This window comes from Cystoisospora suis (assembly GCF_002600585.1).
Source record: "Cystoisospora suis strain Wien I chromosome Unknown contig_6125, whole genome shotgun sequence".
Lineage (NCBI taxonomy): Eukaryota > Apicomplexa > Conoidasida > Eucoccidiorida > Sarcocystidae > Cystoisospora > Cystoisospora suis.
Genome location: NW_027158914.1, coordinates 989 through 14,369, shown reverse-complemented (window position 1 = coordinate 14,369; position 13,381 = coordinate 989). Strand labels below are relative to the sequence as shown.

Here is a 13,381-nt window from a genome sequence, read left to right as displayed (position 1 = left end):
CCGGAGTCCTGCGGCGTGAACATGCTCTGCAGGGAAGACGAGCGAATGCACACGGTCCATCACTACGACAGCCGAATCAGTACACACAGTTTCTGTTAGGCAAGCATGTAATGGGGAGCGGTGCCGCGTTCAGGCCGTAGCTGTCGATTGCATGCAGACTCGGAGTCATGCACGTAGCTACACGATCGACCGCGAACCAGTGGGTGAGTGACTCGACAAAGTCGATCCTTCTCTCCAGGCGTAGACGGGAGAACTGTGTTTCTTTAGATTCATGGAAGTCTTCAATGTGTCGCTAACGAGCTGCACTGCTAGCCCTTGCATGAATGAACAGCCGGCCACCGCATCACTGGGAAGTCTCGGGAACCGACAGACTGATAGAGTTGTCACCCGACTGCCCAATGACCATGTTCTCTACTCCTAGACAGGCAACCATTGCCAATTTAGTGGCGAGGGACTTGTACTTGGTTTGGTATCGCGTGTAGCCAGACAAGACAACCAGAAGTCGACGATGGAGCACTGGCAGTGTCCTGCAAGTCCGACATCGGAGGAGTCTCAGATTCTGCTCGCGTGCGCCGAACGTCTCCTTTCAAGTAAGGGTTGGTGTCTTGATGCCCTGCCCTTCTTCCCGTTTTTCCGGGAGGCTGTTGTCGTTTTTGTTTGTTCCTCGCCTATGCCGCTACGCGCCTCGCCACGTTTGGGCCGCCCGGCGCTCTTTGGTTTCGACTTCGTCCTCAGTACACACTCGTCATCTCTGCCATTGTGTAGCTTACCCAAGCTCTATCTAAGCGAGTACCAGACAGCAAGAATTATAAACCTTGTATCCGTGCTCCTATTTACCCAGTGGTTGTGGCACTGAAGTTTCCCCGGAACGCTTCTGTGCTGCAGTGCAATGAGCATGAGGAGTCCAACTGCAGTTTCTCGACCCTCCACCTTAGCGGCAGTTGCGGACAGAGACCGGGCATTCACCAACACCTGCGGAGCCTGCCCGCGCCTTCCGTCCCAGACACATTTACGGCGCCCCTGTGCGACAGAACGTCTCCTTCAGTTGCACCATAGGTCGGACGAGATGGCGACGAAGGTTCCTGCAACAGCATTGCCCGCTGTGTCCTCTGCTTCATCGTCGTGGACGTCTCTTCACTCTTTGTCGCGTCGGGGGTGCCGCATGGTGCCGCCATGGTCCGCCTCTGGCTTGTCCGGCTCTTCTGATTGTATCTCGTTCCTTGGACTGCAGGGAACCTTCTCCGGCAGCTTTCCGTGTGCCAGGTCATCCTTCGTGTACAAGAGAAGTTCTCCGGGGTCGGTAGAGAGGCCCGGCAGAACCGATAGATGGAGAGGGCACGTCCCGGGTTTCAGGGGGGGCGCAGCCTTCGTGTTGTCTGTTTCCTCTTCTCCGATGTCAGATTGCGTTTTCTCGTCCCCCGTGCAACTCTACCGCCCGTTACGGAACTTCAGTTCAGGGAAAGAGCCGCCGTCGGGACAAAGCGTTGACACCGGCGAGACAGCGAAGCAAGATGCGAGGCCAAGAAGGGAAGAGAACCCGGCACCATGGGCGGATCCTTCATCGTCTTTTAGACGGCTTGAACGCGTTCTGCAAGCGTCTTCTTCAGATTCGTCCTGCCGCTTGCCAGACTCCTCTCCGTTACATAGCGATTCCTCGCCTAGTGTCGACGCGCCGGGGCAGGTCTGGGGTGGGGTCAGCTGTCGACAGACGGAGCAGGGGCGTTACCGTGCCCACGTGTGTGTGTTGGAAGAAGAGGCGGCTGATGACGCCAGTCTTCAACATCATCGGCTACAAGCAGTGCAAGACTTGAAAAAGGCTCACGAGTTGGACGTTGTGGAATCCACACTCCTTTTTGGGCATCTAGATAAAGACGAGTCGAAAACAACTGTAACCTTGGACTCTCTTTCTCTGCCACGGTGTGAGGATTGGTCTCAAGAGAGTTTCCTAGAAAACAAGGAGCCCGCCCTCGGGGGCGCGTCAGGGTGTTGCTCGGAACGAGCAGAACAGGAAGAGGATTCTGTCTTCGAAGGCGAAGTGGAAGTTGCTGACGAGGCCACGCTTATAATGCCTCCCTCCCGTCCCCTTTCAGTTGCTGAAGCGGTGGGCGGATATCGGAGAATTCGTATTGACTTGAAGAAGTCCCGAGCAGAGTTAGATGAGGAAGTCAAAGCCGCTGTCAGACACTTCCTTCCACAACATGTGCGTGATGTAGTTCCTGAGGAAGGAGGAACTGGAGGCAAGGACTCATTCAGCGCGAAGGAACTATCGGAGTATCCTTCTCCAACAAGCAGAGAAGAGTGCGGAGTTCCGCCAGGCGGATGTTCACGCGCGTCTCCAGAATGTCCGAGGTCCCCGTGCAGAACCGTAACGGAGACAGGGCCTCATACTCGGTCTTGCGAAGAACTGGAACAACCAGTTTATTCGAAGAGTACAGAAGACAGCGAAGAGGTCAGTGAGCCTGCCACCGAGCCGCAGGCTGGCGAAACAACAGACTGCAGTAGCTTGAACACCTTTCTCAGCTCCTATGAAGCAGCGCCTGCAATGCAGAAGAAGCGACAGAGCAACGCTGAGATCGACATCAAAAAGTCATCGCGAGAGGATTTCTCTGAGCTAGCCGCAGAACCGGAAGTGCCACCGCAAATGGCGGATGTTCTGTGGCCAGAGTCAGAACACGTGCGACGACACCACCATCTCGAATACAATACGGCAGACCCGGAAACCCCACCCGTGCAGAAGCCTGAGGCGGTCAAGACACGCTCGTGTCAAAGACAGGAACAGAAAGGCGCCCATAGCGTGGCAACGTCCGTTGCCACTGCTTCCTGCGTCCACGAGCAAGAGAGCCTTTCCGCGGTGAAGGTGCCTAGCGAGATGTCGAGCCTACTGCAAGGGGCTGAAGAGTGGATTGCAAATAGCGAACCAACTCCTCGTCCGGAGTACATGGAGGATAAGGCCTATGCTGCGAAAGTCCTGGGCATGTCGAACCGATCACCGGGGCTGTTCGGGCATCTGAACGCTCCGCGCAGTGAGCCTGCTGCGCCGGTCGACGACGCGACGGATAGGGGACTGGAACGGGGGAGCAGCGCGGAATCTTCGTCGCCTCCTCAGCCAGACGAAGAAAACCTTACTCCGGCGCAGCGCTTTTATCGTGACAACCGTGATCTTCTTTTGAAAAGGGCACAAGCGTATTACTACGAGAAACAACAACGACTTGCGAAACACCAGGAAGGACTAGCAGACGGCGAATCCGTGTTCGACGACGAAACAGAAGCTATTGATGACGAATGGGCATTCTACCGGGAGCCAGTTGTCAGGCCTCCCAAGGGTCATGTCTGGGGGGTCCCGTGGCAGCAGCAGGAGAAATCATTCCATGATGGAGACCAGGAGACTCCGGAGCCGTAAGCAGTTCTGAGCTCCGCTGTGTGGAAGTGAGGGACTAGTCGAGTGAGCTCCAACAGATGAGCGAGCGTGCGTGCACCGGTGCAGACGAAGCATTGGCAGCATATACGACTAGACAGCGAATGCGCTAATATATGTACGCGTCCTTGTTCTTTACATCATGCTACATCCAAACGCAATTATTGGGATGCTATGCGTAGATCTCCAAGTGCCTAGCCCTAGCCCCTAAACCCTATATACACGTAAATGAGGATGCATGCTATGGATGTACGGTATGTGTATCCGCCGATAAGGCTGTTGTTTGGAGATACTTCTTACTTGTGACAGGTGCTTCACAATTCTAAGGATTGGGTTCTGTGTACTCCTATATAGTGTTATGCTTATCTTCATTCCTATGCGTATATCAGGTTTCAAGGTTATGACACACAACTGTAGGGCAAAGGCACAACCTGAGAACAGCACGCTGCTCAAGTGGCTTAGCTCGTAGATACTTCTTCTACAGTGCCACCGCTACGAAGGCGAAGCTGAGGGGAGGGGTTTGCCACTTTTCACAAGTCACCACTTCAGGTCATTCCCTCTCCCGCTTTGTCTGCTTTGGCTCCGTCACAGAAAGACTATCGAGCTGGAGAGCGGCACGATGCCAACGCTTGAACAGTTCGTCTCTGTTCTTCAGCAGGTAGGCTAAACTGATTTCGATACGACAAGTAGAAGCGTTGTTACGAACGACTGCGACTTTTCAGGCCAGGCGCGGACACAAGCGCTGCCGTGTGCAAGTCGAAGGGGAAGTAAGGGCTTCCAGCTCCTTCTTCCCGTACAGCCAAGGATGATGTGCTGTCTCTTTCTGTCAATGCAGGAGCATCTGGAAGATATTCGCGTTGTGGACCTCGATGCATGCGGGCGTAGAGACGTGGCACGCTATGCAATTATTGCTACAGGACGGACTCCGCAGCACTGCAGGTAATGAATCGGACACTTGCCTGTCCCGAGCGCGCGATTGTGTGTGTGTGTACCTGCGTCATGGAAGCGAAAAAGCCTTCACCTTGCAGTTATCGTGGGTGGCATGACGGGCGACTGCTCCACTTCCTTGCAAACGTGTTTCCTCCCCTGATAGCAGTGTACTGTCGAGGGGATGCGAGAAGACTTTTCTGACTATCACCGGAGTTACCTGTCTCCATGCTGCTCGACGGGTGCATAACAGCGACCGGATATCCTTTGCTCGCTTTCCGCTTTTGTGAAACAGCACCGCTCTTACCTTCTTACCGTGCAGGTTACTTCGGAGCAATTTTGAGGTTTTCGTGCTGGGGCAGTTCTCTGGACTACGTGTGACGTCGGCTTTCACACACCTGTTTTTGTTTTGGTTTCAGGCGCGTTGGCCGGCTTCTCAGTCGTCTCATGGCGCAGCTTGCCGTGCCTTACCTGTCCCGGGCAGCATACTGTCACAGTAACAGAGGCGACGACTGGGTGGTTGCTCGGTGTGCTTACGTGCACGTCCATCTGATGACACGTGCTGTACGCAGTGTGTATAGGTGAGCTGCTCCGCTAATCATTCATTTCAGGGTAAACAGCCGTCTTGCTCAGGTGGAATGGGCTAACCTGCAGCAAGCACAACGGTTGCGCAGAACGTTACACTGTCAGGGAAGGAGAATATCAGCTTTTTTCGTATAGCGTACACATTCTGAAGCATCCTGTAGTTTTTGTATAGCGTACACATTCTGAAACATTCTGTAGTTTTTCCAGTTTACCGGGGCTGGCCTCTGTGGAGAGTCCGCGGGCTAGCAGCGATGTACGAACTTCCAGTAGTGTCATGACCGGGGGGGTGCGGAACCCTTCTCTGGGTTAGAAGCTGCTTGGATCTCACGCGCCTCCCGCTATCCGTTGTGAAGTTGAAGGTTGTTATTTTCCAAAGATTTCTGATCTTGCGGGTCTGATCACAAGCCCACGCATGCCCAAACTCTAGCAGCTCAGGTGGAGAGAGGAGACGGCCCCTTGCCAAGCGGCAGTTCCCCCTCATCTATTTCTGTAAGCTTGTCCTGCCGTCCCCGTCCAGGCTAGAAGATCTGTGGCTGGTACCCCACGAGCACTTCTCCCCGGACTCCTTCCCTGGCTATTTCGACTACGTTCCTTCTCAGCCTCCGCCGTACATTACAAATGCCGCTTTTGCTGCGTGTGCCGCCGCGCGACACGCTGCGGCGGAAGCCGGCCTGATGGACGCTGAAGACTACCCCGAAGCCACAGTGCATTACATGCTGAGTAATGCATCCGAAGAAAAGGCTGTGCCAAGGAAGCCGGAGAGTGACCCACGCGGCAGCTCGGACTCCTGTTAATACTCGGGCTTCGAGCGTACACTCTCACTTTCGTCTACAGTACAGCAAGCGGGCGGCAGAGTGAAAACTTTACAGTCTACACAGCACGACATCTTAAGAGATGCCACACGGTCCTGGCGACGTCCGAAGGGGGTCCAAAAGACTTGTTGGTTGTTCGACACCTACGCGGCTGCGGCTTACACAGCTGGAAGAACCATATTGACGTATTGACTGACAATGCTGTACATAAATACAGTGCCCCCGGACCGGAGATTTCAATGGCAGCATCGGGCCCGAAGAGGGGCTGGCTGTAGCAAATACGGCCGGCCAGCTGTGACTGACCGCGTATAGCCCTCGATTCCCGTCACTGGTGAAACTACGCCCGTCCGCAGCTGCAGCGACACCGCATTTACGCTCATCGCATGGTTCGTACTCCAGGCGTACACCGAAACGGCTAGCGTACAAGTACACGAGACTTTTGACCCGCGGGTCACACCCCACGGGTGCTCAGGCAAACGGGCCAGAGCGCACTAAACGACTATTCAAACACGTGGACACGGTGAACAAGGTAAACTACCGGCCGCAATACCACAACCACTTTTCGTGCATTAACCTCTTCTACTGTGCCGCACTCCTTTTCGAGCCCGCCTCTGCACAGCACATGAGACTGGCGACCTCTACCATCATGTCGGGGGTCTGCGTCTTTCTTCATGTCTGACACGTCCGGCGTATCTCTGTATTTCCTCACTGCGCCGACATCAGTTGGTGTCTGACACAAGCTTCTCTTGCTCACGCTGTACGAGATGAAAACGCGACACCATTCCTTTCGAGGTGCTCTATGACAGCTCGTTATGTCGCCTAAGTGAAACGAAAAGGCATGCAGAAGGCGCTGACAACAAAAAAACGACCCTGCCGCTTGTTTCTTCAGTTGATGAACCGTTGCGCTGCACCGCCAGGGCTCAGCTGGAGTGCTGCCCCCAGAAGCCAATGTGGAAAGTTGGCTCCGGTCACCGCCGGATGTGCACGACGTCACTTTGCTAGAACTCTACACCACGAACGACCCACGCTTTTAGTACAGAATGTGCCTGTCTCCTCCCGCCCCACTGTAGCCACCGGCCTACCGCGGGATACGAACGGAAAGAGCCGCGAAACAGACGTACAGCAATCCCCCGCCCTCCCTCTTCCCCGCATGAGTACCTGATAACGACCCGAGAATCATACGTCATGGTCCACTCAGGCGCACGCAGCCTCCTCGTCCATTTTCTCCGTGGAGACTCCCGAGGTGTCCCCCTCCCCAACTGCGGTGCTGCACACGCTACTATAAGGAGTGTCCGCCTTGTCTGTCCTGTCTTCTGATGCACCCGGTCGGCGGACCGAGCCTGCTGACGCGCGTTTGTTTTGTCCAAACACAGAACGAATAGACGCTACATTTACTTCCCGGTAACTCGCTTTTGGCAGCCGAGGCACACCTTTCACCATCTTGAAAAACAGCACGCCTGGAGTTCCAGACGGATCCCCAGCGTCACGTGTCTCGTCGTCAAATTGCCTGCGCCACGCTAACCCACGAAAAACTCCTTTCTTGTCCTTGTCAGAAACCTTTACCCCTCCGGGGGATGCGTTGATCTTGACCGCCGGGTAGTTCCCCCCGAACCGTCTCGGAGGGGGGGCCGGCGGCGTCGGACGATCATCTGACCAGCAGCCGCCGTGTTGTCGCCTCCTATGCATCTGCTCGGACGCAGAGCGTCCATAAAACCCATTCTTCCGGAAATTACCACGGAACTCCTCTACTTCCTCGGCTGGCGTTCTACGTCGCTCCTGTCCCGCCGCATGGGACGGAAATCCCGGAGGGACTCCGAACCCCCACATATCCGCCGACTGAACCTGCCTCCTGGAACGGTGATCCGCTGCATACCTGCCGCGACCGGAGCACGGACCCGTGCTGTGCGCTCTATGTCGACTGCGCTCATCCGCGTGACCGCGCCCCCTTTCGCAAAAATCCTCATACCCGCTCCTCTTTGCCGAACTCGCCCGGTGACGGCATCCTGCTCTGCCCCTCTGCCGAGACTTGTGCTCCCCTGCAAAACCATAAGCGGCACCCCGGTGGCAGCTAGACTTCTCGCAGTTGTAAACAGGTGAGGTGTGCTGGCCTGATCCACTGTAAATGTCGTGCGGCCTCCTCCTACTTCTGTACGAGATGCCCTTCACTTCATTCCGCCAACAAAGATCGGACGGGGCTTTCGCCGACACCCGACTGTCACATGACACGCTTCTCTTCGAAAGAGAATGTAATTTGAAAGCGACGGAACGCCTGGTTCCTTGTACATCACTTGAACCAGGATCAGGATCTCCTCGCCTGCCCCCATCTCCAGGTACAACCAAAATCCCTCGCTTGGGCTGCAGTGCGGCTGTTACCTGGGAGGGGTTTTTCTCCATATTAACAGAATGTAATCCAGACTGGCAAATCTCACTGCCACCGCTACTGTCTGTGCCACCGCACTTCCGCTCGCAGCACCTGTTCTGGCTGCTGCAACTATCGGCTGGCGTATTCAAATCGCAGCGACCACTAGGACCCTGTAGTCCTCTCAACCGCCGAAAATCGTCGGGGACGACTCGGTCACAAGGCAGGACATCGTTTCGCTCGACTGTCCCCCTGGCTTCGCTGACACGTCGTCCTTGCTGCAGTTCCATCTCACAGCGCCTCAATCCCCCTGCTCGAAGCGCGTTGTCCACACCGGCAACTAGTTTATTCTTCCTGAGTAGTGGTGTTGCACCTCTGTGCCCTCCCTCGACGAATTTCCCCCCCTCCTCCTCGTTACGAAGCGACAAAAATAACAGGCTCGCGTACCGACGGAGTAGTGAGCGCAGGTGTCGCCGAAAACCAACCGCACTTGACTTGTTTCCTGTGTAAGCCCGAATGAACTGCTCTGGCCAAAGAGCACTGCCAAGTCAGTGTTTTCGGTCGACCCCTTGACGCGGTACGCTACCTTGATACGTTCGACGAAGCCGCTGAGACCGCTCACACGCAAACTGCCGAGTCAATCTGCCAGCAGACACTACGACAGCCTGCCACTAAGGAGACTGCCAGTACCAGGACGGGGGGCATACCGACCGCCCTCAGTCATGGAGCACGCTGGTATCTGGAGCGCCGCAGCAATAGCGTGTCGTGAGTCTTCCAGAAGCCGGAGTTGGAGCAGGAACCCTTGATTGGGCCGAGCAATTGGCCGATACCTTCGAATCGCCTCAACCGCAGAATCCGCCGAGTGCCCCTGAAACACGATTAAGTACCCCTACACGAGAGAGAAAAGGAGCATCGCTAGGAATTCTATCACCAGTTCTGAACTCTCTGCAGAAGTCTAGCTAAGAGAAGAAAGCACCAACTGAAGTAAACGCGAGAAAAACAGAGAATGACGGCCGTCAGTTGCCGGTTACCACGAGCTGGAATCAAGCACATTCCGCAATTGTAGCTTTAACAACTTCCGCGCTTCTTTCTCTGCTCGATTTCGTATTGTCGTCAGTAGTGATGCTCTGCGTGCAATGCCAACAACGAACCTGTGCCGCAAACACCCAAGCCACGTCTTCCTTCCCTTTCCCTGTGTGTGAAAGGGGATGTAAGCGAAATCCTTCTAGCGATCTATAAGAGCCTAGGACTGTAAGAGTTTCCAACCACAGTGCGGACAGAGCTGACAGGATTCGCCCCCAAGGGAGCGCATCCTACCACGAGAGAACAGAATGGCAATCCAGCTTACCGCGCACAGAGACACAGATCGAGAAATGCCCTTCTCGCAGTGAATGAGCACTGTACCGCCCCTGAAAAGGAAATTGACATGCGCGTGACCAGAGACACCGCACCGTCAAAACACTCAACATTTCTGAATGCAGCTTCTCAGCATCTTGACGTGCCCGAATAAGAAGAAAACGCAGCTCAACGGCACATTGCCGCATCTACGGAACGAGAGCTGGGATGGACGGACGCAACCAGACACTGTTAGCGTCTGGCCACGTGCTGCTTCAAGCGGAACAGCTTCTGCTCAGCCCACGACTCCGTAGAACCCATGTCTAACAGAGAGACGGTCACGCTACAGTACCCGGCAGGCGTGACCCTCCGGGGATCCCGTTTTACCGACAAGTCACGCTTCACTCGCTGCTCAGCACACTGGAAACCAGGACGTCGACGGCGGTTGGGAAAACGATGTAGCCAAAAAAAACGTCCTAAACCATGTTTCGCTGACTGCTCCAAACTTTCGGAGCCCTACTATTCATGCACTCGTGCTACGCACTGCAAGCGTGCCTTGGGAATCTTTCAGTCCAAAAACGCGGAAAACGCCATACAAGCAGATATGCTTCTGAAACAAGCTCGCACCCAGACGCATACCACACAGCCCTCCAGAAGCGCAGCGAAACCTGCTAACACGGGTGGCTCAACGGAACACACGCTGTCTGCAACTTCCCTACCACGATACACGGCCCAGCATCGGCCGACTTACTTGAGTAAATGGCTGTGAATGCGAGGCAGGGACAGCTGGGTGAAGTGAAGAGTCTGTGCAGGCACAAAAAAGGCAAACAGAAGAGACACCCAACAGTTGGCGAGTACCAGAATGCCGCGGTACTCAACAGGGAAATTCAGTGAAACGTTTAACATGTCTAACATCCACTGCCCGCCGCTGTACGTCCAGGGATGTATCACGATCGGACGGCAGCAGGGAAGTTCGCAACCGGGACAGAAGCGGTGAGCACACCACACAAAGCAACATTTTAAGGTCCACACTACTGTGCACGACATGCAATCTCTTGAGTATGTAGGAACGCAAGTGCACCGGAAAAGGTGGAGCCCACACGGTGACTGCATGACTAGGTCAGGTCACTCGACTCTTGGACAGCCTGGGTCGGACCGCTTGAATTAATGGCGTGTTCGCCCCTGCTAAACTTGGTCCAGCCAACGCCTACATAAAACCCTCTACCCCTGAAAGAAATGGACACGGCGAAATGGAGCCGCTTTTATGAGCAAGACGACACAGTTACATACTGAAGAGGAAGAAGCCTTTGGTCCACCCGTCCCCCCCTCCTTGCAGTGAAGAAGTATCTCATGCGAAAGCGACACAGCCTCCCCGCTCCGTCCAACACCACCCTCCACGAACCAAGAAACCTCCGCATCTTCGTACCTTTTCTGCTGACCCTGTGCTGAATAACAATGAATACGCTCAAGACCCAGAGCCGTTACGCGCCGCTCGCTTCCTCACCCAACACTGGCAGCGAGATAGCGGGTAACAAACCCACGTGGTGACGTTGGAATGCATGTTTCACTTAGCGATGTATCCGCAGTCCGTCATACAGAAGCCATCGTTACTTAACGTCGCACCGAGAGTTTTTCCTCACCTGAGCTGGCGAGTCTATAAGAGGATGAATGATATGCTCGATCCCCAGTTTTTCGTACAGATAGCGCTGTTGATGAGGCCAAGAACCGTACGGCCACGCAGCCGTCACTACTAGTCGAACATTGAACTTGCGTAGCACTGTCTCATCAAGAGCGTGCTTCAAAGACCCCACAAACAAGCTACCCTTGGTGGAAGTCGGGACAAAACCAGGTGGGTAGGCGTCACTTCCTGACTTAACACCATCCAAAGACGGTTCGTCTACCTTCATTGCCCCCAAAGATCCACCAGCTCCCGGAATGCCCCTGTTCGATTCCAAGCATTGTCTCGATGGCGAGCGGGCACCGCAAGATTTCCGTACTAAACAGCTTGGCGGCGGAGAGACGACAGCGATGGCTGGTGTGACGTTTGTTTGTGAGGTGAGGCTTGGGGTAAACGCAAAAGAAGGCGAACAGCAACCCTGGAGAGAAGGGAGAGGACGAAGAGGCGCTACTGCACCACGCGACACACTTGACCTACGAAGAGGTACAGATAAAGCCTCTCCGGTGGAGGGTGCTCTTCTGGAAGAGGAGTGGAGGTGCGCTGACAACTGAGAGTTGCTACACAGTCCTCGACCGGAATGAACAGGTCGGGCCACACCTTGCGGGTTTCCACGAAACTGCAGGCTACCGGGACGAGAAGACGGGACTGATTGCACAGAGGGTGGAAGGTGGTGCTCCGATTGCTGCTGCTTATCTAACCTAATCATTGTGAAAGCACGAGGGACCACTCCTGTCGCGAGATGCATACAACGGGCGACGAATCTCCACTGAAAGCGCCTCTTCTTGTCATTGACAACACTGCGAAAGAGGAACGCAAATGGGAACGAGAAGCATGCCAGGAAACACGGCAAGCACTAAAAAGACGTACTTTCAACCGAGAGACTAATCCGTCACCAAGCCGAGAAAGATGACTGAGATAAACGCTTCGTACGGATCTTGACAGCTGAACTCGAAGAGACCCCCCTCTAACTACCGAGCGAAAAAAAAGAAAACCAGGAAGAATGTGCTGACGCGAAAGATTCCCTAATCGCTAACGGACGAATCTTTATACCCACCACAACTATGTGCGCAACTAAAAGAGACAATGTAACGGCGAAACACAGGCGAGTCTTCTCATGTGCAACGACGCAACTCCCTCTCTAGATTTCACACTGGAGTACAACAGCCCCAGTATACGTGCACGGTAGACGAAACGATTGAATAAAAGCCTTGCGGTTCCTCCTCTCAAGCCAGTCTACCGTAGCCGCTGATCGAATAACCCAGAAACACCAGCGGACACGAACCACGCCAACAGCGAATGCTGAAGGTCGCAATTCCTTTCCTTGCCGGCCGAAATAAGCAAGGCTAAGAAGCAGCCGGCGGCGGCCAATCACCCGGCCACGGACTGATCTTCGCCGCAAAGGGGCTGCTGCAGAATGTTACGGCGGGCAGCACCGGTATCAGCCTTTACCGTCCAAAAAAATTTCACTTCTCTCACTGTCTCCGCGCAGAAGTCCTAGGGAGAACAAGCGCGGCGACTAAAGAATGTTCCAACGCGGGCGGGAGATAGAAACGACACAGTCGCTGGACGGCAGGCCGAGTGCGGGCACGGAACATGCGGCTAAAAAAGACCTGCCAACAGCGAAGCAATCAGTCGACCGCTTCTTTTCTGGTGAAGAGCCAACCAGCCTTCAGGGAAAGTGTCAAAGCACGTGCCGGCTGGTACAGAGACGCCCCAACAAGCATCCCCGGGCGCCTCCCACTCCGGGAACGTTCTGATAATGTAGAGGGACGACGGGTGCCCCCAACACGGCGGGAGTGAAACTACTTTTTTTCCTCATGCCCTCTCCAACATACTTGCCGGAGTGCCGTCAACTTTTTATGTGTTTCTCGCTCTCGACAGTTGGGGCCCAGCAGCCCGACTGCTTGGTAGTGGTGACCGTGTTTGAAGCCGATTGCTAGCCACCATAGCCAGTCGATGCTACTTTTTGTCCCTTGCGCAAGACCGGTGGCTCCGGAACCCACGACCTCACTGGACCAGGCTGCACCGCATTCAGCAGTGGAGCTCATGCGCGTACCACACCCGCCTAGTGGAAGCGAACCGGGATATACACACAGTATCGTGGCCTGATCATCTGGCCTCTAGAGCAACTATGTTGAATAAACTAGGAATTTGTCGCAGGCATGCACGCCGGCGCTCCAGGTGCGCAGTCCGGTGACGGGAAGCGCTTTTTCTTGCTTCTCTGGAGCACGTGACAGCAGTTTCCATTAAGAGCTGACTAGCGGATACGA

General features: G+C 54.8%; 2 protein-coding genes across 2 annotated transcripts; one reads left to right on the top strand and one right to left on the bottom strand.

Annotated features, from left to right (window-relative positions):
• Nucleotides 1-227: 227 nt before the first annotated feature.
• Nucleotides 228-5,996, top strand: CSUI_009825 (oligomerization domain protein). Its single transcript, XM_068069934.1, has 5 exons — nt 228-3,396; nt 4,007-4,073; nt 4,251-4,354; nt 4,762-4,923; nt 5,445-5,996. The coding sequence occupies exons 1-5, from the start codon at nt 890-892 to the stop codon at nt 5,719-5,721; spliced, it is 3,117 nt and encodes a 1,038-aa protein (XP_067918091.1). The 5' UTR covers nt 228-889; the 3' UTR covers nt 5,722-5,996.
• A 937-nt stretch (nt 5,997-6,933) lies between these two features.
• CSUI_009824 (uncharacterized protein) lies at nt 6,934-13,025 on the bottom strand (the record flags this gene model as incomplete). The annotated part of the gene is made up of 4 exons (XM_068069933.1): nt 11,074-13,025; nt 10,185-10,237; nt 9,447-9,507; nt 6,934-8,966 (listed from the first exon to the last, which is right to left on the bottom strand). Exon 4 carries the CDS (start codon nt 8,386-8,388, stop codon nt 6,934-6,936), a length of 1,455 nt encoding a protein of 484 aa, XP_067918090.1. The 5' UTR covers nt 8,389-8,966; nt 9,447-9,507; nt 10,185-10,237; nt 11,074-13,025.
• Nucleotides 13,026-13,381: the final 356 nt, after the last annotated feature.

What these genes read in the sequence shown, in the direction of transcription:
- CSUI_009825 (XM_068069934.1), top strand. Translation starts at nt 890, where the DNA reads ATGAGCATGAGGAGTCCAACTGCAGTTTCTCGACCCTCCACCTTAGCG. An exon ending in TCGTCTCTGTTCTTCAGCAG is followed by an intron (nt 4,074 to 4,250) that starts GTAGGCTAAACT and finishes CTGTCAATGCAG; the next exon opens with GAGCATCTGGAAGATATTCG. An exon ending in CGGACTCCGCAGCACTGCAG is followed by an intron (nt 4,355 to 4,761) that starts GTAATGAATCGG and finishes TTTTGGTTTCAG; the next exon opens with GCGCGTTGGCCGGCTTCTCA.